The sequence below is a fragment of the Apis florea genome, unplaced genomic scaffold (genome assembly GCF_048593485.1).
Source record: "Apis florea isolate Af1SG1 unplaced genomic scaffold, ASM4859348v1 contig_3802_pilon, whole genome shotgun sequence".
Taxonomy (NCBI): domain Eukaryota; kingdom Metazoa; phylum Arthropoda; class Insecta; order Hymenoptera; family Apidae; genus Apis; species Apis florea.
The window spans coordinates 2906991-2928894 of NW_028256863.1; the positions used below are offsets into that span (position 1 = coordinate 2906991).

General features: G+C 46.9%; 1 protein-coding gene across 9 annotated transcripts in view; it reads right to left on the reverse strand.

Annotated features, from left to right (window-relative positions):
- Positions 1 to 2414: 2414 nt before the first annotated feature.
- Positions 2415 to 21904, reverse strand: part of Lmpt (four and a half LIM domains protein limpet) — a 51722-nt gene continuing 32232 nt past the window's right edge. For 2 of the 9 annotated variants that reach the window (XM_086916270.1, XM_086916274.1), the window contains 5 exons: positions 12231 to 12431; positions 11075 to 11249; positions 5137 to 5306; positions 4753 to 4939; positions 2415 to 4660 (listed from right to left, as the gene is read on the reverse strand). In XM_086916270.1, the coding sequence (XP_086772396.1) occupies positions 4503 to 4660; positions 4753 to 4939; positions 5137 to 5306; positions 11075 to 11249; positions 12231 to 12431 (891 nt within the window). In that variant the 3' untranslated portion in view covers positions 2415 to 4502. Of the gene's footprint in view, positions 4661 to 4752; positions 4940 to 5136; positions 5307 to 8737; positions 9357 to 11074; positions 11250 to 12230; positions 12432 to 12930; positions 14204 to 16598; positions 18790 to 21904 lie in introns of those variants that run through there. The other 7 variants (XM_086916272.1, XM_086916271.1, XM_086916273.1 and 4 more) reach the window with 7 other exon arrangements.

Genomic DNA, 21904 nt, shown 5'->3' on the forward strand with positions numbered 1-21904 from the left:
AAAAAAAAAAAGAAACACACAAAATCTCTTCGAACAATGTCTTGTTTTCCGTTCGAGATGGAATTAAAAGTTGACGATAGAGAGAGAGAGAGAGAGAGAGAGAGAGAGAGAGAGAGAGAGAGAGAGAGAGAGAGAGAGAAGAAACAAATTTATTTATTTATTTTTCGAAGAAAATAATTAATCTACGTTTCCTGTCTGATTCCAGGAAGAAGTTCACGATGAATAGGAAGAAACGGCGTTAGAAACGGATTCGAAGGAGAAAGGGGGTGACGATTGGCGACCTAATAAGACCGAGGGGGATATTCAGGGACACTGGTACAGAGAGCAGAGAGAGAGAGGATGGATAGACGTCACAGGAGGAAAGGGGAGCTACCGTGTTGAAGAGGGTAGGGATGAAGGAAGGAGAAGAGAGAGAGAGAGAGAGAGAGAGAGAGAGAGTCGCTGTGTGCTCGGTCGAAGACACGAGACACACGGCGACCGCTCGTTACATAAGTAAGGTAAAGGATCTCCTCTTCTGCTCTCCTTGAGTCGATCCACATCCGCGATTATGCCACTTTCCATCGACCTCGCTTCACCTCGGCTCGCCGTGCATCGACACCACGTGTGTGTGTGTATGTGTGTGTGTGTGTGTGTGTGTGTACAACGGAAGCTCATGATTTCCTTTATGGATCGAAATCCAGAGCTTCCTTGAAAAAAAAAAAAGGTCGAATTCCAGCCATCGAGAGAGAAAAGAACGTTTGTTTCTCCTCCTTTCTGGATAAAGATCTGGATAAAGAGGGAATGGGATCGAAATTTTTTTTTTCTTTTTTTTTTTTAATGAAAAATTGATAAAAATCATCGAGACACGCTTGAAACTTTGCGATCCTTGGAGAAGGAAATTAGTCATTGTTCCCTTTGAACTGGAAAATTTGAAAATGAGAAGATTAGATATAGTCCGAGGCGACTGTCACCGGGAGACAAAAGGAATTGTGTCAGTTTTTTTCCTCCGGAACACCTGGAGAAGAGGAGGCAGAGAATTATGCCAGCCCGTTCTTCTTCAGCCCCCGCAGCATATTGTCCGGGAAACTTGCCGCGAGAAAAAAAAGGTTTATTAAATTTTCCATTTTCCTAGAATCAAATGATTTTAATTAAGTCTTAAAATTATCTATATAATTTCGATAATCCGTTGTTTTTATTAATTTGTATTTCTTCTTTTTTTTTTTTTTTTTCAAAGAATCTTTCGCAAACAGAACAGAATCGCGATCGTGATCCTGATTCAAAATTAAATCTTTCCGGCCATATAGTTGTAAACAGGAAACGAGGTAATGGATCGCGCCAATAAGAAAAATATACTCGAACGAATCGAACGAAACATCTTATTTTATCGGTGCATTATGTAAAGACGCGTCTTGCTTGGTTCGATCAATTTGTTACGTCCGCAGTTTTTACGAAACATTCGTTCTCCGATCCTTCTTTTATTCCTCCTTCTTCCTTCCTCTTCGCTCGCGATGTAAAGTTAATTGGCGTAGCGCGGTTACTCGATTTACATGAGTCTTAATTAAGCGACTACTCTTGCTCGTCTCAACGCGTACGAAATTACCGGCCTGTATGGAATTTTCGAAGTAATTGTTACGTTTATTATGCTCGAACGAGGGAAGAGGTTGGACGGATACAAATCTTCGAGATCGTAAATTCGCCTTTTTTTAATATCACACCGGGGTTAGAGCGATCGTTCTCGTAATGGCCCCCACGTTGTTCATTCATTCGATATATTTTCGACGAATATTACGCCCTCTCGATTAGTACGCTACCTCTGTCCGATGGAAAAATCGTTTCCCGTGACTGTTCACATCCCCTCGAATGGATAGGGAGCGTTAAAAGTTTATAATCCGGGTTATGGTTCCTCGTGAGATGATATTGACGAGTCGTTGAACTTTACAATATATTGACAATAACGCGACCTTGCCTTTGAACGGCGGAAGAACGTTCGAGCGAAAAAAGATCTAATAAAGTAATGCGTTTTCTCTTGTGGAAAATCCTCGATCGAGTAGAGAGAAAAGGAAAAAATTCGATACTCGTGTTTAATTGAATAGAGATTGAGTAAGAAGTTTTAAAAAAATTTTAGGGGGTAAGTTTGATTTATTCAAATTTTTCTTCAATTTGTTGTTGCATTCAATAGAGTTTCTCATGGACAAGAAACGCTATAACCATCTAGCGGTCGAATAGTTGAACTAAAATGCCCCTGGTAACGTGCAACCCGATCAGCTATCGAGCGTGCACTTTGCCAGCTGATGTTGAATATAGACATCTTCTTTATCATCGTAAATTTTTATCCAGAGTCTTAATTTTTCTCAAGCGCTTAGAGTTAACATTTTTTTTATTTCGTTTCGAACTTCTTATTATAGTTATTAAATGGACAAAAAAAAATCATAAAGTAATTTGTAAATAATTACATTTATTTATTTATCAATTTCACAGTATAACAGTGTATACGATACGCTGAATATAGAATAATCTCTGCTTTTTATCGTTTACTAATTAAGGCGATTAGTATGTGAGTGTGATCGGTAAGAACATATATTATATATAGCACGTGTACTTTTTATTGGTCGTCATAATATTCTTTTGTCGCTCTTTCTTCTTGTAATTTTTTTTTTTTTTTTTTTTTTTAAATTTATATATATATATATAGAGATACGCTACCGTTTATCTGCCCATTCTCTTACATATTTATTTTATCTTTTCTCGACGGTAACACATCTCTACTGTACAGTACCGTATATATATATATATTTATATATATCAACAACTAATTAATTTCTCGTAAAACGTTAGTTTTTTTTTTTCTTTTTTTTATCTTTATGTACTCGTGCGGATAAGGCCACAATTAGTGTTTTTTTCCGCGTGTGCGTGTAGCACACTCGTCCGGCATGCGTGTGTAGATGCGTGTGATTCTTTTTCTTTCTCTTTCTGTTGTATATTTTATTTTATTATCATTGTTTTTTTTTTTTTGAACTTTTTATTATTTTTATTCAATTTGACGTGGTTGATGCAAAAATGCTCGCGAATTTATATCGCGCATTCGCGAATATATATAATTGGGCTCGCGTGAAGAGTTAAAATTATTCTAAGAATAGAAAGGTATATAGGAAAGGTAAAAATTTAGTTCATAATCTTTGGACTATAACGTAAATTTAAATCTCGTGTGTCAAACTTTTTGAATCTTTAACATTTTTCACTCATTCTCAACAACTATGCACCCGAGCCCCATCGTTTTAATTAGTCGTTCGTTATATACTCGAATTTTGCACGAGTGTTACTGTACAATATCGCAGAGCGATAGAGATAGAGATAGGGGGGGAGAGAGAGAGAGAGAGAGAAAAGGGTGTAGTTTTCTCGCGCATGTAAAGGCATCGCGTTGATGTGTATGTGTATAATTGTTCGTGTTCGTGTTCGTGTATACGTGTGTGTATGTGTATGTGTGTGTGTGTATACGTGTGAGTTTAAGTTAAATAAAAGTAATATTATCCATATATCAAATTTAGTTCCGTAAGAATATATAGGATCCATCTATTTTTTTTTTTTCCTCTCATTTTTTTCATTTTTATTCCTCGCGTTTATTCTCGTCGCGCTCTTTTCTATCATTGTGTACAAAGCGAAAAGAAGAAGAAGAAGAAAAACAATAGCGTTAAATAACGTCACGACAGTACGTAGCTTCGTTCCATTCTCCAATCGATACAATTACAACAACTCGATCCACGTTAATTAAGACGATTTGATTCTCGAATTTTTCTTCAACGAAGTTTCTGCGAATATTTTATATTCGCTCGTTCGACATTCCGTTTAACATCCCGGTTCTTTTGGCCTCTCCTCGATCACGATCAATCGCGCGAGGAAGAAACAATCGGAATCGCAAATGTGAATCTAAAAAAAAGGCCTCTAAAAAACTACGAAGCTAGCAAGTACCCCCGTGTCAGCTCGCGTTCCCTTCGCTTCGAGAAAATTTTCGCCGCGCGAAAACTCGGCACTAAAGTGCCAGAGAGAAGAACAGAGAATTATCCGTTTTACCCGTTTCGAAAAAATTGTTGCGGAAGGATATATTTTTTTTTCCCCCTCCGATAAAAAGTACAGCATTTCTCACTGCTATGGACACGTATAATATATAATATATATTTCCTGAAAATATAATATCGAGGAGATGAGAGAAATACGGTAATTTTTATCGCGATATCCTCTCTGTTCCAGAGGTGGCGAACAAACTCGACTCGATCATCGTCAAAATTGATCTAGACTTTCCCTTTTCCCGAAGCGGGGAGTCTCATCTCTTTTTTTCTTTTTTTTTTTCCTTTCAAAGGCAAAAATCTTAGCGAGGATATATATTATACATATTCGCGTTATTACAAGCTGGACACCGTTGATGAATCTCCTCGATTCAAATTCTCCTTCCCCCCTCTTCCCTCTCCCTTCCTTCTCGTCCGTTTCCTGTTCGCCCGATGTTGTTCCACGGTCGGAATGGCGAACGTTTACATGAGCTTCATCTTGGCGCAATCGGGGCAGATGATGTCTTCGCCGTCGGTGATGAAACCGCGGCCGACCAGCGAGGTCTTGCAACCCGCGCAGATGAAACAGTCGTTGTGCCAGTGCCTGTCCTCGAAAGAGATGAAGCGAGTTCCGCCGATGCCTGGAAACGAATTCGAAACGGAGGCGGGATTTCAGAGGAGAAGGGAAAATAAAATATATAGAAATAAATTTTCGAAGAAACGTGGTGGATACCCGTGATCGGTTTGGAGCAGGCGGTGCATCTCTTGGCGAACAGTTCTCCGAAACAATCGGCGCAATAGGGCTTGTCGTCGCGAGACGTGAATCGCTGGCCAGCCAGGGAATTGTTACAGTTGCTACAGGTGAAGCAGTCTCTGTGCCACGGCTCGTTCTTGTACGTTACCCCACCGCTGGTGATGATCTGAAAACGATAAAAAAAAAAATCTCTCTTCATCTTTTCCATCTTCTCTCCATCGCCTTCGAGGTGAGGCGAGCAAATGGAAAAGTTTTCTTCTTCGGTTATAAACGGCGCGATGCATTCTTCGAAAAGAATCGGGAAGGCGATTTTAAATAATTTAAAATAATAGATAGAGAAAATCCATTGCGCTGGATTATCACCTTGTTGCACTTAACGCATCGAGTGGCAAACTTGTCCTCGTAGCACGCGGCGCAATAGATCTCTTGCTCGCGCGGGATGAAGCTCTTGGTCCCGATCGGGTTCTTGCACACCACGCAGCAGAAGCACTTCTCGTGCCACTGCCTGGTCTTGTACTCCATCTTCTTGGTACCTGGAGAAGATAAGAAGAAAAAGAAACCCTTTTTTTTTAAACTTCCAAACCTTTCCCTCCAATATCGATCGCACGCGATTTCAAGGAAGAAGTAGGGGTGGAATATTTTTTGAAAGTTTTACACGACCGATTCGTTTGCATCGCGTGCGGCGCCTCGCGTGTTCGAGCTAATTCTCCATCCGCCGGATGAATTTTCCGGCGATAAAGGAAAGAAAATCCCTCGAGCAATCCTGGAACGCCAATCTCCTCGAAATTCGAAACTTAAACCGGTTTCGAATTTCGTCTCTCGTTCCAACGTAGAGTCCTCGTAGAGTCCTCCTTGGGAAGCTATTTCGACCGAGTTTCGTGACTCTATGCCGTTCGTGCGTCCCTACGCGATGGAGATAAAAGGATAGAAAGTTCAGCAGGCAGGTGGAAAAAGTCGCTTAAAACCCGCAAGATCCCCGGCGTGGATAGGTGTCATCTCCTGCAATGCGGTTTTCAAAGTTTCCTGTGCCAGACTTTCTAGTCACGGCCGCTAATAACCTACATAGAACGGCTCGTTGCGCTCCTAGTACCAGTTCGATTCCAATTTCGCTTCTTTGGAACTCGCGCCTTTTTTCCCCTCCAAAATTCCGAATCGCACTTTCGTCGAATGCTCGAGTCGGATTTATCCGAGTAACGATTCTTCCCATTTTGCCCCTGCGCCTCTGGTCGAGGTTATTTCTCGCGCGAGAGAAGGAAAGGTTGTCGTAACGCGTGTAATTCCGTGTTGGATGACGCTCCTCTTAACGTATCCTCACGATCTTCCGATCACCGTTCGAAAAGAAGATCGGCCGGGCGAATCGAAACCGTTTGGACAGATCTGATGCGCGGATGATTCCACGCATTTCTCCACGCGCTCGTTAAAACTCCTTCCTCTTTTCTTCCGCGTCAAGGGCAAAGTTAACGATGACTCGCTATTCCGAAAGGTGATCTAATAGAAGTGACCGACCGGTTAAATAACGTTATTCGACGTGTTTCATCGTGAGTCATCGATTCTAATAACGCTTATTTTTCTTCTTCTTTTTTTTTTTTTTTTTCCTTACAAAATTTTCTCAAATTCTTCTCTTTTCCTTCTTACGATTTCGAACAGAATTTCTATTCGATGATTGCGAATGATATTCAATTCGATGCAGGATTACGGAATCAGGCGATGAAAAAAGCGTTGTCTGTTTGACCATCTGTTGCTGGCAATCTCGATACATCGATCAACGCTTTATCATGCACCGCGAGGCATTGATAAATGAACGATCGCGGGTCGATCAGTCACCGCGAATTAGCCTGTCCCTTGTAACACGCTCTCCTGCCGAGATCCTTCTCGTTTATCTGGATCTCCGATCTGGATACCACGGTCGCATATCTAATTTGCGCACGGGAGGAAGTAGAAGGGAACGGTTGAGTCGGGTTGCAACAGTGGAGGAACATGTTTCGGTGATTCTCTTTCCTTTCTCGTATGCAACAGCGTTCAGGGAGACGGCTAATCATCCGAGACAGCCTTTGCTCATTCAAACGACTCGTAAAGTTTCTCTTCTTCTTCGAAGTTCGCTTGAATCCTCCCTGTTCTCGTGGGAAAACGCTTAATTTTCGATCATTCCGAGCTTGGATGGTCCACCGTGAGTCAGGACGAGGCTCGTGACGTCACTTCGTCCAAGCAATACCTCCGTATATGTATAAAGTCTGATGGTCCAAGGCCGGCGATGTGGTAATCTCGCGTTACGCGCGTCGCCTTGCCTTCAACCTCGAGCTCTCCACGCTCTCTCCATCGGTGGCCATAACCGAGCTCGATCCCGATTTATCGCAAACCGAACTTCTTCTCGAATTTTCTTAAAATTACAAATCGCATTTCGACGGATCGTCTCGAGTTTTGCGCGGCAAGGCTTCGAGGAATCCGTGGAGAGCCGCGATTCTTGGCCACGTCGAGTCTAAATATAAGCACGATCTAAGGCGATTCCAATCCTGGAATTTCGTGAAATTCGACACGAGAAACGAAACGAAACGAATCCTCCTCTTGAACAACGATTAGCAACGATTAGCAGGAACGCATCCTTCGGATTTTTAAATCGCGATCTTGAGACGTTACGTAAAAAAAAAAAAAAAAAGTTGTTCGCTCCTTTCTTTTTCTCGCTCGAAAAGAAGCGAACTCGAATTTCCACTTTTCCACCATTGAAGAGATCGAGGTTGAGAGAAGTTGGAAAGAAGTCGCGTTAATTCGTGGATTTACCACGACACGCGAGTATCAACGTATCCAGGAAGATCTGACATTGGTTCGAGTGACATCATCCGTATTAATAAAAATTCTTATCCGTTCAATTTTTAAATTTCCCCGTTTCCTTTCCTCTCGCATATAACTGGAAATCGAGGAGGCGGGATCATCTCGTTACTCGAGTTTTCGGTCGGAAATACAAAAACACGAGGATAAACACGAGGAGGCGAGTGACATCATTATTTAATCGCATCGCAGCGGATTCCAGGCTGTTTTGCAACCGAGCAAACAAAAATATTGCGCTACACGCAACAGGAGGGATGCCCCGTTTCATTAGGCGGATTTGCATTGCGAATTTTCCGCGACACCAGTGTAAACACACCGGTGACGCGACTCGAAGAGGAGGAGCAGAGAACGAAATTAAACGGGTTACCGAGAAGACTCGTTAACGCGTGTCGCCGTTGTGTAGCCGGAAGTGTCGGCCACGATTTTATTATAATCCTACGACGCATACGATCGCGCTTGAAGCAACACATAAATCATAAATGTTGAGCGGCGCGATTAACATAAGAAACCTGTCCGTTTGCCTCTCTCCATCGCGTGATTATTATCTCTCTCTTCTCTTCTAAACGCGCCGCTCGCTCCAACGTGTCTCTTTATTCCCGTCTTTCTTTACATTACCGATATCTCCGGTATCCCGACTCTCGTTTCACGATCGACGCGTTGAAAAATCTCCGCGATTCAACGCGACGTTTATTATCATCATTCATTTAACTTCACGGATAATTTCAGAAAATTCCTTCCCACCAACCAATGATTTATACCAAGTAAGATTTCGAATTATCTATTTCCCTCATCCTCTCGAATTTCGAAACGATCGAAACGAGTTATATACGTTTTGTCCTCCCCTTCGAATTTCCTTTTATTTTTTTTTTTTTTCTCCCCTTTCTCCGTTTCACTCTCGATCGCTCGATCGAGTTTATCGGCGATTGCGCGGCGTCGACCCACGGATCGGCGTGCCGATCCCGACCTTAGCGAAACTTTGAGAACGGGGCCTTATCCGCCGCCCCCGCGATATCCACAAGAGGATTTTGCAACGTCCTCCAATCCACACCGATCCGGAGTGCGCGAGATACAGAGCGTATCGATTTTTTTCAATAATCAGTAATAAAAATAAATATTCCTTCTCTCGAATATTTCTCGTCACCTGGATCCGCCTTTTTCGGGTCGCCCAGCTGGCAATCCTTGCCGAGGCAGCACCTGAACTTGGGGTCACCCTCCATCGGGAACATGCTGAATATCGCCACATCCTCGTCCTTCTCCTTCGCTCTCCTTATCCTGTCCTCGCCCACCGTCTTGGTCTGCAGGTGGAGCTTGCTCGACAACCGTTCGCTCAACGCGTCTGTGGCCATTTCTGACTTCGCCCAACCCCTTCCAAATTTCAACCAGGATCGAAACGATCGTTCGAATTTTCTCCAAAAAGAATTGTTACTTGTTGTTACTCCTCAAAATGTACGTGAATGGCGTGATAATGTATCAAGAAGAGCTCGATCGAATCGTTTGTTCACGCCATCCCTCCGAATCGGAAGCGACGAGAGGGAAAAATCTTCCCCACTTTCCCTTGTCGATCGGGAGAGCGAGAAGAAGCGAGAGAGACCTGCTGCTACTATTTCGCGGCACACTCGACGAGGCGAGAGAAGAAAAAGATGAAATCGGCCGATCGTGCGATTGGCCCGGAGTCTTGCGAGCCACTGAAGCAGCCGAAGCCCGCTGGACTCACCGTGCACACCGCGAGCACGCGCAACGTGTATTCTACTCCGCTGATAAGTTCGCCTTTCCGCTCCACCAGACCCGCTCTCTCTCTCTCTCTCTCTCTCTCTCTCTTCGCCATCCTGGAACGCGAATATTTATATATTTACGCGCCGGATGCACGAAAACCAGCTCCTCCTCGAGATTTCGATTCGAATTCGGCCACGCGAGAATTTGGTACGAATTTTTTAATTCGAGAATGACGCGAGAATCGTAATATTCTCGATTGAATTGCTGGAGAATCGAGATTAGAAGAATTATTTTATTTATCGGTTCGAAGTTTCGATCGATGATATTTCGCGTATCCAGTCGTTCGATTAAACGGTATGCATCGGGAGGGGGATAATTGATATCCGTTTCAATTATAACGATCGTTCGATATTACAGAGAAGAGGGATTATGCCGTAGATCGTACGATTGGGAGGCGAGTAATTGCGGAGAAGAATTAGAATTCGTACGGGATTATCTCTTTCTGTAGCCGAAACGGTACATAATAATAATGGAAAAGAATATTCTCGTCCGAGCGAATCACGAGCTAATCGTTCGTGATTCATCGAAAGAATCGCGGCGAACGACACGTTTCCTCGATAAACGTACTCCTCGAGCGACGACGAAATGCGCTTGATTCGCATTCGCTCGATTCATCGTTCCGCTTATTATAATCGTTTGATCATCCATCTTGGATCGAAGATTCCCTTTTAATTCTTGCATAATCGTGGAAAGTGAATAATCGAGGAGCGTACGTATAAATATACATATAGATTCCATTTCTACGTAGTTTTATCTGCCGCTCTCAAGATTTAACGAGGCTTCCACGCGCGTCACGCGAGTCGAAACCGAGGAGGAGGAGGCACGAACGTGCCTCGTGCACCTCAGACTCTTCTTTCTTTCTCTCTCCTCCTCCCGATAATACGGTCGAAGAGCACACAATTCCTCGAATCTCGTTTATCTCGTACTTGACCGAATTACCCCGGGATAATTTCTCGCCGGAAGCTAGCCGCCCTCGAGCTGCCCTTTTCTTTCTTTCTTTTTTCGGGCCCCCTCCCCCCCCCCCCCCCAAAAAAAAAGAGAAAGGGAATCGCAGTAGTTGGTAGCTGCTCGCACGAACCGAGCCGCGAATCGAAAAGTGAATCGGCTCGTTAACGGGGCAGCCTCTTGTTTCCTTCGTCGTTCCAATTAAGTTAAGGAAAGTGGCCTGGAGCATGGCCACGGAGGTGAATCACGCGCGGTTATATGGGTCGATCCGTCTGCCTCTCCCGAAGAAGGTTGCCGGATAAATCGTATCTCTCCTCCCTCGATCCTCGTGCACATTCGAAAAGGATATATTATCCTTATATCGCGTAGTGGATATAATATTTCGATTAGAGGAGAGGAGAGCGCGATAATTGGGCCGCGAGAAGAAGGCCGAGCCTTGGCTCGGTTGCCTTAACGAGACCGTTCCGTGGTTCCGTTCCCCTCGTGTTTCGTATTCGTCGGGATCGGTGATTCATTGGACGGGTGATCGGAAGCACAGGTGGTGGTTTCGCTCTTCGATCTTCGAGAGCGGTGCCGCGACCGTGGAAAGGAGGGGAGGGGGGGGCGGGGGAGAGAAGGAGTTATTTCGGGACGAAAGGCGATCGTATTCTTAACTCTCTCGTTGCTCGAGAATTTTTTGGAATTGGAGGGGGAGGGGGGGGGGGGCTCGCGACAGGACGCTATTTTTGCGAGCGGGAAGGAGGGGTTTCGTGTTACGTACCGGCACGGAAGATCTCGCCGCATCCATCGCAACGGCTGGCGAATTGGGCGTCGTAGCAATTCCCGCAGTAGATCTTGTCCACCTTGCTACCGAATTGTTTGTCCACCAAGGACACTCTGCACCTGTTGCACAGGAAACAGGCCTCGTGCCAATGCTTATCCTTGTACGACAAATCCTGCAAACGAGACATTCGGTTTTTTTCCACGGGGATTAATTGCCTCTCGATCCTTAATCCGTTCGTTCCTTTCGAAACGAGTGCGATGGAGGGAGAGGAGGGGGAAGGAAAAAAAATCTATCAATTACTCGATTAAGGAGCTTGGGGAAACGAAATTATCGTCCATCGTTTTTACGATCCTGTAATTTCGACGCGGATAAAGTTCGAATTCGAAATTGTAAACATTCGATTCGACACGCGTTTGTGCGTATTGGAAACGTGTTTCCATTCAAGGATTAGTCGATATTATAAAAACAAACGCGAACTCGTCGCCCTCCCATCCATCGATAACCGTGTTTGGCGTTTATTCGAGGCGAGGAGACGACACGCGTCGCACGTCCGTCGCGTGTGAAAGTGAATTTTCTTTAAAATTTGTTCGAGGGAAAAGAAAAAAAATCTATTCGCGGATTTCCAACGATTTCTGGAGCTTCCCTCTAGACAAGAGAGGCGAGGGGAGAAACGGAAATAATCTCTCGAAGCCGATACGGGCACCTGCATCATCGTTTCTATTTCTAGGAATGAGTAAGTCAACGCCCATTCTCGTTGTATCGCCACCTCGTCGTTACACACGAACTGATAATTACCGATTTTTTGCGCGACACTCTCCACCGCCTCGGAAATTCCTCGAAAAATATCTCTCCCTTTCTCGAGCCGAACCGATCGATCAACCAGTGCCGTGTGCCGCGAATCTAAATTTAGGGGAAAACTAGATTCGTTTGGATCGTGTCCAAATCCACGAATCGTCGTCGTCGTCGTCGTCGTCGTCGTCGTGGTCGCCGTCGTCTCGCGGAAGATCTATTTCCATCGATACGACGTAACTAAGAAAAAAGAAAATTAAGACAGGGAGAGGGAAAAAAAAGAAGAAGAAGAAAGGAGAAATTCGACATTTCGAATGATCGAAATCGAAAAGGATTATCGAGTTTGCGGAGGATAATATCGTACCTTCGAATCGATACCGATGATTTTGTTGCACTCCTCGCATCCATTCGCGAATACGCTCTCGTAGCACTTGATGCAATAAGGGTGCTCGTCCCTCAGCACGTAGCGTTGCCCGGTCAAAGACTCGTCGCACTGCCAGCAACAGAAGTGGCCGCTGTGCCAATCCTTGCTCATCGCCTTCGTGTACTCGCCACTGAAAATCAACTGGAAAGAAAAAAGAGAACGCGGACAATTTAGAAATACGATCGAAACCGGATTTCTCCTCTCGGAATGCTTCTCGTTAGACCCGATCCCCTGATTTAGGAAAAAAAAAAAGAAAATCGATTCGAAAACGACGACTATTTCGCGACAATTTTTCTTTTTTTTTTCTTTCTTTCTTTTCTTTTGGCAACGTAGAACGACAATCTCGTTTCGAATTCGCGTAGAACAACACGAAGCGCGACGATACGCGGATCTTTTTTTTTTTTTTTTTTTTTTTTCAAAACAAGTCTCGCGTGCGATTTGATATATGATTTCCAGATTTACGCTCCTCTCACAGCGTGTGTTTTCGTCTCACGAAATTACCACCGAGCTCCGCAAAGTTCCTCGCAATCTCTCTCGTTCTGTTTCTCTCTCTTTTTCTTTCTGTTTTTTTTCTCGTCGCCGCAGTGTCTCGCGTATCTTGCGTATCTTGTGTTTCGGTAGATTTGCTGGTAATATGTACCTTGGTTGAGTGCTGTTGTATGTGCTGGCTGAGTATTTTTTGTACTGGGAGAGCATATAATATATATACGTAGTATGGCGTATAATAAAGAAAGAACGCTTCGTATATCGTGTATATCGTTTTCAAGCAGCCTCTCTCGATCGTTCGATCGAGAGGATCTCGCGTCGCGGATCTTTGCTCCTGTGAGAGAAGCCTCCCCTCGGGGGGCGAGAAGTTGGCATTCGGTCACCCCCGATCGTTCCCCGATTTTTCTCCAATTTAAAAATTTCCCGAAAAAACTTCAACTCTTCAAGCTCGCTCGAGAAAAATGGGCGAGATCGAAAATAATAATAATCGGACGAGGATGAGAGGGATTATAAATCGAAGTGAAGAAATTCTGGCGAACGAAGTCTGACAGTCGAATTTTCATCTATCGGGATGGAAGAAAGTAGGTCGAACGCTAAGAGACAAATAGAGCTCGCGGCCAAAACAGCTTGTTTTTCGCGTTTTCGAATTCCATCGATTCCTTCCTTTATATTTCACCGAGAGAACGCAAAAAGAACGATCTTTTTTTGTCACTCGTTAAAAAAGAGATCAACGGCCAAGGGTGACACGACCAACACCTCGCTCGACGAGGGTTGCGATCGTGGATGAGAAGAAGAAGAAGAAGAAGAAGAAGAAGAAGAAGAAGAAGAAGAGGGGGTGTGGTGAAAAAACGTGATCGGGCCGATCCGAGTCAGATCTGCAGCCAGCACATACTCTTCGATGGCGTGGTGATTGTTCTGCGTGCTGTCGACCTCGGTGATCGTGACCTCGGCGTTCTGATCGTGGCTCTCCCTGCGCTTCGTCGTCTTCTTCACTTTGCGAACCTTACGCTCGGTGGTCGTGTACACTACACTGTCTACGTCCGCCATCCTCTGCTTTATTCGAGCTTGCTTTCCGCGCGCGTTTACCGCGATGTAATGTTCTCGGCTACTGTTCCACGGGGAAACGAGGAGCGAGGTGAGAGAAAAAGCCGGGAATTCGAGAGGGAAAAGAACGAGAAGAGGAAGAGAAGGAGGAAGAAGAAGAAGAAAAGATGATGGCTCGATGATAGAGGAGAGAGAGAGAGAGAGAGAGAGAGAGAGAGGGGCTGGCTGATCGGTAGCCTGTACGGGAAATGCGAGACAGGAGCGTGGCTTCGGAGTGTTTCCGCGTGTACCCAGCAGCTTTCGAGCTTGCAAACTGACTGAAATCTAGGATCGGCGCGCTCCGGGCGTCATCATATCGGGACGCTATTTTCGGCGTCCCGACGACTCCAGAAACTCGCCGCGCGCGTCCGCCACCCTCTCTCCACCACCCTCCTCCTCCACATCTTCTTCTCTTCTTCTCTTCTCTTCTCTGCGTCTCATCCTCCTCCTCCTCCTCCTACTCCTCTTCTCGATGTGCCGGGTGCAACTTTTCTACGACATCCCTTCTTTCTCTCGCAACCTCCCCGCCTCTCCTTTCTCCTTCCATTCGTTCCATTCGTCTCGTTACCGGGTTACAGGTTAAATCCTCCTCCCTTCTTTTCACGCTTCTTTCACTTTTTTTTTTTTTTTTTTTTTTTTTATCTATCCCTCGATCAACATATATTTCTGGACTCCTTTAACGAGACAACTCTTCTTTCTCGAGAGACTTTTTTTCGAGAAGAGGTCTTCTCGACTCGAGGAATTCCGAATTTTCTCACGAAGAAATAATAATAATAATAATAATTCACGATAAGATTTTCCTCTAACGTTTCGACAACGATTTCGAAAGCGAATAAGATGAATCGGTTAGCCGGGTGGTTGCTTCGGTTGATCGATGGAACCAAATTTTTACGATCTCCTTTATGGAATTTGGCACGCGTTTGACTCGACAAGGATACGACAATTCTGTAAAATCATTTCTAAAATGCAATTCTCCCTGAAAATTTTCATTCCACGAAGGGCGGAAGAAACGGCGCGTCACCGGCACGCGATCCATCGACCTTCCATCGATGCTTCCAAGAAAACGACATCGAGTGACGACATGATTGATCCCGTGCCAAACAGGTGGTTCCTCGTTGGGGTGGGAGGGGGTGAGACAGCGCGGAGAGAAATAGAACCGGAGGGGGGGAGAGGGGAAAAATAGAGAAGAAATCCACATCTCGTGTAATTGGGTCGGAATGTTTCCGCACATCACCAATACGTCGCTCCGCCCACGCGTATACGCCGCATTCTAACCGTGGCCGCCCTTTGCATTCGCAAAGGCGATCGTCAAACCAGCCGTCGAGGCCAGTCATTCGCGTATTTTCGGTTTTCCCGCGGCTAAGTCGTAGCCACGTTCGATAGTAGTGGAGAATCGCGGAGTATCCCTAATCGATTTCGATTTCAATCGCGTACATCTTCTCTGCCCCCTCTCCATCGGGGAGAGATATTCGAGGAACGCCGGCCGCTTTATAAATAGCCTGGAAAATGAAAATCGGCCGCGACGTGATCGCCCACGCGGTTTGGGAATCGCGGTAACATAATATCGGTCGAGGGGTCCGGAAGAGGGCCGATTAAAAATATAACACCGGGTCGTGAAAAATCGGGTCGACCAAAATTAGTGTGGGCTACGAGAAATTCTCGACTCCAAGAAACAACTTGGAAAGGAAAATATCGAGCCGGAAAAGGACCGTTGCGTCCTCCTGAAGAGATTTGGGGACCGAAACGAGAGAGAAGGAAAGACGATTGATTCGGAACTCGATCGCTCGATACTTCGAAACCAGCGAAAAATTGTCGCGTCTCGTAAACACCGAGACATACATACACGATATTATTTGTAAGCGGAGATTGATATTTTGGGAGACCCCACGCGAGGCACACGGCACCAATGAACGGCGAACCAACGCCACCGCGAGTGTTTCGCACCGTCGCGAATATCGGGATATCGCCTCCGTTTCCACGCCCCCGTCGCATTTCTTTCCGCCCCCTTCCCTCCCTTACTTCGACCACGGTGAGTTATTATATTCCAAGCGTTTCCCAACTTCTTTGGAAACAACAATAGCGGGTCCCCAGCTTCTCGGCATTGGCCTCGGTGAGAGTCGAGGCTGCGAAACGTTGCGCAACGCGTTTTCTACGCGGTTCGCACCACTTTTTTCTCTCTCTTCCCCTTTCACGGAATAAATTCCAAATATCCAGAAAGTTAACCCCGATCTCGCGACCCGATCGTCGTTGTCCCGCGACCAAAAACCGATTCGTCTCGGCCCCGTCCAAAACTCGGATACACTGACGAACGATGATATTCGAGGAATTCGAGGAAACCCGGACAATTTGCAATCGTGCCATCATCGATCGTTTTTCATGGAACACCTCTGCGCGTTTCTCTCCGACTATTTACACTCGCCATCTGAAACGCTACTCCACGACGCGTAATTTTTTTCACACAACCTTCTCGTTATTAACGAACGAGCGCGCTTGTTCGAGAAAGTTTTAAAATTACGGAGCAAAATTACGATCTTTTGGTTACACCTGGGAGAGGGAGGATTCGTTCGATCGATAACGAGCACGGATTCGAAACACGTACGACGATGGAACGACGTGTAACGAGTATGTGTGTGGAATAGTGTGCTTCGAAGTAAGCGAGTAAATAATTGGGTGCAACTAACGAGCGTATCCGGAGAGAGACGGGAGGAGCTTTTCCCCTTTTCGATATGCATCATTTACCCAGAAAGCTTTGTTTCGATCCGGTATCGAGTATTGTATCGGCCCCGCACTCACATCCTCCGCGTCCCAATACTCTTCGTCCTCGAACGAGGACAAGGACTTGTACCCCTTCCCCCTCCTCCGCTTCTCGCTCTCCGAGTCGGACAGGATATTCTTGATCCTCTCGTAATCCTCCTCGTCCGCCTCCTCGAAACTGGATATTTTCAGTAAACGCGCCTCATCCTTGGGTCTCTCTTGGACGGAGGGGGTCGCGTTAGTCATCGAGAAGTGGCCGGCCGCGTCGGCCTTGTCCCTGGAACCGAATCTTCTATTCTTGAAGAGGCTTCTTCTGCCACGAGACGCGAGATATCTCGAGCTCCCCCAACGTCCAACGATCGTGCCGCTCTCCTCCAGTTCCTTCGAGGCTTCCAACGAGCCCGCACCTCCTCCAGCCGCTACTTCCTCCTCCTCCTCCTCCTCCTGCTCGTTCTCGAAGCTGGTCTGCACCTGAACGGACACGTTTCTTCCGGGACCGTGTCGAGGGGGTGAGGTGTTGGTCCACTCGTCCCTCGTGGCTCGTACGGGGATGTCCGACTTGCGTCTCTCGGGCTCTCGATGCCTCTTCGACGACGACTTCGCCCTCGCCGTCAGATTGTCCGCCGACTTGCTCACCTCCGCGTTCTTCGACCTCAACCTCGTCGGTTTCCTCGTTATCGTGCTCGACGACTTTATCGTCCTCTTCCTCTGACTCCCTACTCTGCCCCCCGTCGATGATTCGATCTCGATCGCGCGTTTCCTCGAACGCTCGATGGAGCTCGCGGCCTCGATCGAACCTTCTTCCTCTTCTTCTTCTTCTCCTCCTCTCCTCCTCCTCCTCCTCCTCTCCTCCACGTTATAATCGGACTCGTCCACCGAGGAGGCCGCCTCGTATCGGGAGGAGGATTCGAGGATCGAGTCGAAGGATCTCATGGTGGGCGCCTCGTTTCCCGAATCGTTGTCGAACGACGTGCCAACGTCGCTCGAGGCCCCGGAACTGGACGCCTCGTCCCCGTCCTCGAGCTCGTCGTCGTCCTCGTCGTTGCGAGGGATAGGAGTCGGGGCACGGACGTATTTTTCCGGAACGAGCACGGACAACGGCCGATCTCTCGAGCTGCTCTCTGCCCGCCAATTATCATCCTCGTGACACGTCCCCTCGTTCCCCGATCGATTCCTCTCCCCCCCCGCTTCCTCCTCTTGCCGAGCGTCGATCGCTCGCTGGCAAAGGTAATCGAAGTCGGGGCTGAACCTGGAGTCGGGTGTACGCGCGGGGGAGAGCGCGGCAAAGTCTCGGCCGCTGCACACGGGGAGGGCGTTGTAGTCGAAAGTGTCGTCCAAGGATCGTAGCTCGGTCCTGACTCGAAGGCTGTACTCGTGCAGGTTCTCCAACTTGCGCTTGGCGTCGCGGGGCAAGTTTGCGTCGATCGAGTGGCTGAAGCTGCATATGGAGTCGTGAGTGGTGCTCCTGTTGTCGGTGGCCTGCTCGTGATACGAGAGGCAGGGAGTGGCCGGTTGATTAATCGTGATCACCACGCCGTCCGCGACGTGGCGAAGGCAGGCGAGCAGCTCGAGCACGCCGACGCAACCGATCAGTATCGACATCATCAGCCCCATCTCGAATTGTCATCGACCGCCTCCCCCTGCTACCTTTTACGTATTACGTCGCTCGATTCGACACGGAGACAGACGACGGGCGACACACGTCATAGATGGGATCGGCCGAGCCTGTCATTCCTCCCTCGATGAAACCACGAGACGAACCACCACCACCACCACAGGAGAGAGCATGTGAGCAGCAAGTTCACGCAGGTTCACAGGGGAATCGCTGGCGGGAGATCCTCGAGGGGGGTAGGGAATCTCGGTGGCGCGCGGTTCAGATCCATGAAGGAGGAGCGGCGTTCGTGGATCCTCTTCGAGCGTTGCCTGTTCGAGTGACGTCACACACGTCGGGTGAGAAAGAGCGGAGGAGGAGAGCGTTGGTGCACCAAGGGAGGGGTGCAGCACCCACGCGAAGAAACCCACGTCGAGGCACCGTGATCACGCGGTTATCGGTTTATCCATGCGGCCGGATGGCGGCCAGAGAACTGTTTTATTTTCCGCGGGCAAACCGTTGAGACCGGTGGTGGCCGTTACGTGTCGACGTAACGAGTTTCGACTCGGACCGTGGCTAAGGCTAAAGTTAGCTCGAATGTCCCTGGACCACCGAATCTCTGTCCTTAATGGCTCCGTAACGCGTCGCGATCGATCACTCGAGATAATTAACGGATTTGGCAATCCTCCTCCTCCTCCTCCTCCTCGTCATCGTCGAAGGGAGAGGAGAGAGAGAGAGAGAGGGGGGGGAGGGGTCGATTAATCGCGATCGATGCCGAGCGCCAATGACCCAATCTCTCGTTGTCCACCCCTCCCCAATCGCGTCCCCGATCGTTCTTCACGCCGTGCGAGAAAAAAGGAAAATGTTTGCCAGCTCTTCTAGTCGCGATCGCTTCACCAACGATTCCGCTCGTTTGGCGCTCGAGCGGGAAAATTATTATTAAATTTACGAGACGAGAGAACAACGAAGTGTCTTCCAAGTTTTATTTATTTTTTTTTTTTCGGAGCAGAGGATAAAAATTGGAGCACCGTTTCGTTCTCCGTTGGAAAGGAAGGGGGAGAAAAGTTTGCGGGGTTCAAGTTCGATCCCGGCCCCCGACCTTGGAACGGTCGATCAATTAACCCTCCTTCCCCTCGACGTTCGATGCTCGACGTCGGTGGAAATTCCATGATGTTTGCGTGGCCGAGATGCGCGGCCGAATTTCTGGCGTTGCTCGAACGATTTTATTTCGGTTACCTCATCGGTTACGAATCGACCAGCCCGATCTTCGATATACTTTTTGCGCGCGGTACCACGCCTCTTTGGCCGGCTTCCAGATATCGAAACGCTTATCGATCTATATTTGCTACACGCCATTCTTCCTTCTTTCTATAATCGTGTCTCACCTTTATCCATATCGCGACGTGATAACAGAGTAACAGAGAGATAAGACAGACTCCTCGTCGGGGACCGAATGCAATATTCGTATGGTAGACAGGTTTCGACAGGTTCTCTCGAATGGCATATCAAATACAAAAATGAGAAAACTATGGGAATATTTCGGGACGATAACGGAAAGAAAGGGGTTAATTTTTTTTCAATCGCGATCGATCAAGTCTCGTTATCTCCTTTTTAGCAAGATTTATAGCAAGATAATTTAATTAATCGATGGATAGCAGTTGCGATGCGACCGTCATTTCTTTCGACAAGATTAGGAGGAGAGTTTGTTTGGCTTCCTGTTAAATTAGAATGCCGCGAACCAAGAGATCTTTGCCCTAGGCGTTATTTATCCCGCGATTGGACTTATTTCCAAGTTATTCGATCGAGCGAGAACCATCTCGTTCGTACAATTTGGATAACTAATTGCGCGAGTTATGACCGGGTTATGAATGGGAGCAGCGTATCGGTGGGGCGAATAGAATAAAGTGGGCGAATTGCTCGTTGCTTTCTCTGTGAAAAGGAAGGAATTTATTCCGAGATGGCTGGATCTCGCGGCTCCTAAAATAAACGATATCGACAACTTGTTGGAATGCGAATTAAAATAACGTTTCCCCTCCTGAAACTGAAATTTACTAAACTTCCAGAAATATTCCGTCTCAGATATCTTCTTCCGTTTATCCTTCCTTTGCAATTACTTGATGTAAATACAACAATGAAACGTAGGATGGCGATTATATGGCGACAACATACGAGTGCAAAGGTTTAATATTCGGCATTTTCTGCAAGATTAAATTCCACGAGGCTAATTCAATTCATATCATATCTATCCTTGATATTTGGAGAATAGTAGTATCGATCCATTTTTTCACTCTCTCCTTCGCGGGACGAGAAAATTAAATTCGATCCGTTCCCTCGATCGACGCGAGAGGAAAGCGATATTCCTTCGCGGCCTCGGCGAAGGGTCTCGAAATTAGTCGACCCGATTGCCGCCTCCTCTCTGGAGGGAAACGGAACAATGCCAATGTTATTTCGGTCGATGATCGAACGAACGTGCGTGCCACGGTCGGGGAAAAGCGTGCCACACGGATCCCGCTCCTCGATCCCGTTTTCGCCAGCCAACACCGAATTACACCGTTTTGCACCCTCTTCCTAGAATCACCTTTCCCTCCGTTCCACCTGGTGCCAGGTGTGTGCATCGACGTAGCGTGCTGCGCAACCCCAGATTTCGTGCTCTTTTCAAATTTTTCAAGTCGCATAACCTTTCGACGAACTATCCTCGAGTTATTTTTAATGTATTAACTTGATAATAATAATCGTGCAAGGATGCAAGGGTGGCCGATCGCCCAATATTTTCATTAAAATATGAAAGCAACGAAAATTGGCTGGAAAAGAGGGGAGGGGAAGAATTGCAGAAGAATTGCATCCTCCCCTTCCGGATTGTTATTCCGGGTGAAATGCGCAGGCGCCGGCGGAAACGGGGCATGCTTTTTCGATAATGACTCATTAACAACCAAGAATAACCAGACGGCGGTTACACGGTGTTTGCTTTCCATGGGAACAACGTCACATCCTGGCGTCGATCCGAACCAACCAACCGTCGAATCGAATCGATCGTTGCGGTTCGTCGGGTGGAAGGATGAGAGATGGACAAGGAAGTGGACAATTCGGAATTCTCTTCTCAGGTTTTTCCCTCCACGCCCTTCTTCTTCTTCTTCTTCTTCGAGTATTTTCGACGAGTGAACGCGGTGACCCGAATCCGCGCCATTCATCCTGTCGCGTTGCAACAGCGTTGCGCGCTATTTTCGAAATTAGTCTCGTGTCACCGGCGGCTAATTCGAACGGTTACCTGGCGCTTGCATTCTAATAATTTTATTCGAGATTGTGCCAATAAAGGAATTCGTAAACGCTTCGAGGAAAACGTATTCTCCTCGAAAACTCCTCCCTTTCTCTTTATTTTCTTTTCGCGATAAAAATTCTGATCGAGGAATGTACATTTTTACACACGTTTATCGCTCCCGGCTGACGTGGAAAAAACGACAACCAACTTGTTTCGATTCTTTTCATTTATCATCATCGTTCGAGTAACACGATATCTCGAGGGAGCGTGTAAAATACAAAATTGTCCAATCGGGTTCTCGAAGAGGAAGAAGCAGCGGAGAGGAGGTCGCGGAGGTCAAGCGACTTTTGCGCAGCAGAAGACACGCGGTGAACCGCAACACGCTCTCGAAATAGACAAACGCGTTTTGTTGTGGCGTTTTACGATCGGCCCGCCGCCGTTGCG